Raw genomic sequence first — 2501 nt, 5'->3', positions numbered from 1 at the left:
AACAATTTAATTGATGATACTCTGTAACGCGAATTGCATTTGACTACAATTCCGCGAGCAACAGTATATTAATTTTCTTAAATGTTATCAGTCTACGTTTTTATGCTAAATCTTCGCTTACATAAGAGTAGTATTCGGATATAATTTGTAATACGTAAGACTATCATGCATTCATGCGATCATTGTAGCGATATGTACAACATTCTATAATTAAAAATTTAACCTCACAGAGGATTCATACCATGGTGGAAAGAGAAATTGGGCAATTTTCGTTTAGCTCTACTTAGTTCGTATGGTATATTTTAGCTTGCACCTTCTAACTTTGGTGTAACTGTAAAACTTAATCGAAACTCCAATATTTTCTAATAATGATGGCCTTGCAATTATATATATTTTATATTATTCCTTATTGGTCTACTGAAAGTTCTGCGATCTTGCTCCAGTGTTACGAAGCTCACTGTACAAGAGTGTCAAAACACTCTATGATATTAAAATTGAGCAATTCTAACAATAGAGCAACAATAAAGAAATATCTATATTTGATAAAAGATCGTTAACAAATGTATATAAACGATTCAAATTATTTTCGGGTAACAATGTGGTTTGACTACTCTAGCACACGCGTGCACGTTTGAAGCTGTCACGTATGTTCGAATTTTATATTACTGCCTAGTGACTTTGTGACGTTATTTATGCGTGTAATTTCAATGACCTTTCTTAATAATTTGATAGAAGTCGATATATATATATCGAGTTCACTCTTGAACGTTATATTCGACATTATAATAACTTCAGACCTGATCAGGTTTAAATTACACTCCGAAAGTGACACTGGTTATTTTGTATGTCACAGCTGCTGTTGTATACTATCTAGCACTGCACCTTCAGGAAGAAACACTTGTTACTATTTGAGTGTCTCAGAGTGACTTTGTGATATTATTGAATAGTCGTTTACCCCACCAAGATTCTAAATCAAATGGTTTAAAATCTGCAACAATATATTTTTATTAGTGATACTGGCATGGATACAGTACAACCTTAATTAAAATAAGTATGATAAGCAAACTATCACACAATTGTGTTTAATATTATTGTACACAATTATAAAATATGTAAACAGCATGTATTTATGTACAAACACACACATGCGCTCATATACAGCACACATGCATGCACACATACACACATTCATATACATACTATTTTGGAAATAATTTCATGAGTAATTTGAAGAATATTAATAACATTTTTTAGTAAAACTTAACTATAAGTAGTGATATGATTTACCTTGAAGACTATCATTTGGCTCACCATCGTAATATACTATTGAATTAGGATCTGTAGTAAACAAAATATTTAAACAAAATATAAGTTCACAATATTTTTCTTTGGTATATTCAGTTTTATATTTTGATGAAATCTTAAAAAATAAGCAGTATATATATACACACATATATATATACATATATATATATATAGATTATATAAGTCATAAATTAATTTTAATTTGTTTTATCACTACTTACTGCAAAGTTGTGTACATTCTGTGCCATCACAACATTCATTTGTTTGTCGTATGTTGACTTGATTCCATGCTGTTGAGAATAAATTAAATTGATAAAAAATATATAAATAATAGACATATGTTTATAATATAAAATGTATAACTTTACATACATGTAGTGTTTCCATAGGTACGCAACTTGCAATTTATGCTACATTATACTAGATATTCATATGCATTTGTGTTTTACCTACATTCATAAACAAATTTTATAAGTTCCTCATGCTGTGGTGTGATAACTTCTTGCATCTGATGCCTTTGCGAAGTGAGTTTTGACTTCCCATTCATGTGAAAAACAGGTTTTGGTATGTGACTGAACAACATAGAACAAACTGGCCTCAACATAGATGTATAGTGAGGCAAATCATTTTTTCGCAATGTTATACACGTGTCGTCTTACGCAACACATGATAGAGTATTAAGAATTAGAAATATTAAAGTCATTTATCATAAATAATGTAAAGCAAAACTGGTTTTAGTATGTCTTTTCATTATTATTCACAATAAATCTTGCTGGAAATTTTAATAACATGCGATTCGTATATATGGTGTATGCTGAATAACTTCGGCCTTAGTTTTTTCACGGGGCAAATTACGAATTGCGTAATATCAAGAGAGAAAGAGAAGGACAGAGAAGGAGAGGAGAGAGGGAGAGAGAGAGAATAAGGAGGGAAGAAAATATGAAAAGCGATGTTAAAACAGAAGTTTAAGAAACGATTCTCACCGGGTGATCTCGTGATTATTCTCAGGACCGGTTTTCCTCGTAAGATCACGCAGTGTTTCTAACCTTCTCCAAATTCTCTGATTGATCCCTATGAAAAATAATAATTCGTTTAATCTCACTTGCGTTCTGCACGTACTTTTGAATATAGCGCGAATATCTTCCGTGTCGAAAAAAGTGACGATCGGGAGAAAATCCAAATTTAGTACCTCGACG

General features: G+C 31.2%; 1 protein-coding gene across 1 annotated transcript; it reads right to left on the bottom strand.

The window, feature by feature from the left end:
- Positions 1–606: 606 nt before the first annotated feature.
- Positions 607–2376, bottom strand: LOC112589438 (mapk-regulated corepressor-interacting protein 1-like; the record flags this gene model as incomplete). The annotated part of the gene is made up of 6 exons (XM_025302644.1): positions 607–882; positions 956–988; positions 1288–1338; positions 1527–1595; positions 1759–1877; positions 2289–2376. Coding segments are annotated over 6 exons (395 nt in total), but the record flags the coding sequence as incomplete, so codon positions are not given.
- Positions 2377–2501: the final 125 nt, after the last annotated feature.

The sequence above is a fragment of the Harpegnathos saltator genome, unplaced genomic scaffold (assembly GCF_003227715.2).
Source record: "Harpegnathos saltator strain DR-91 unplaced genomic scaffold, Hsal_v8.6 scaffold508, whole genome shotgun sequence".
Taxonomy (NCBI): Eukaryota; Metazoa; Arthropoda; class Insecta; order Hymenoptera; family Formicidae; genus Harpegnathos; species Harpegnathos saltator.
Note: the sequence above shows the minus strand (reverse complement) of the source record. Positions and strands in the feature narration are given on the sequence as shown.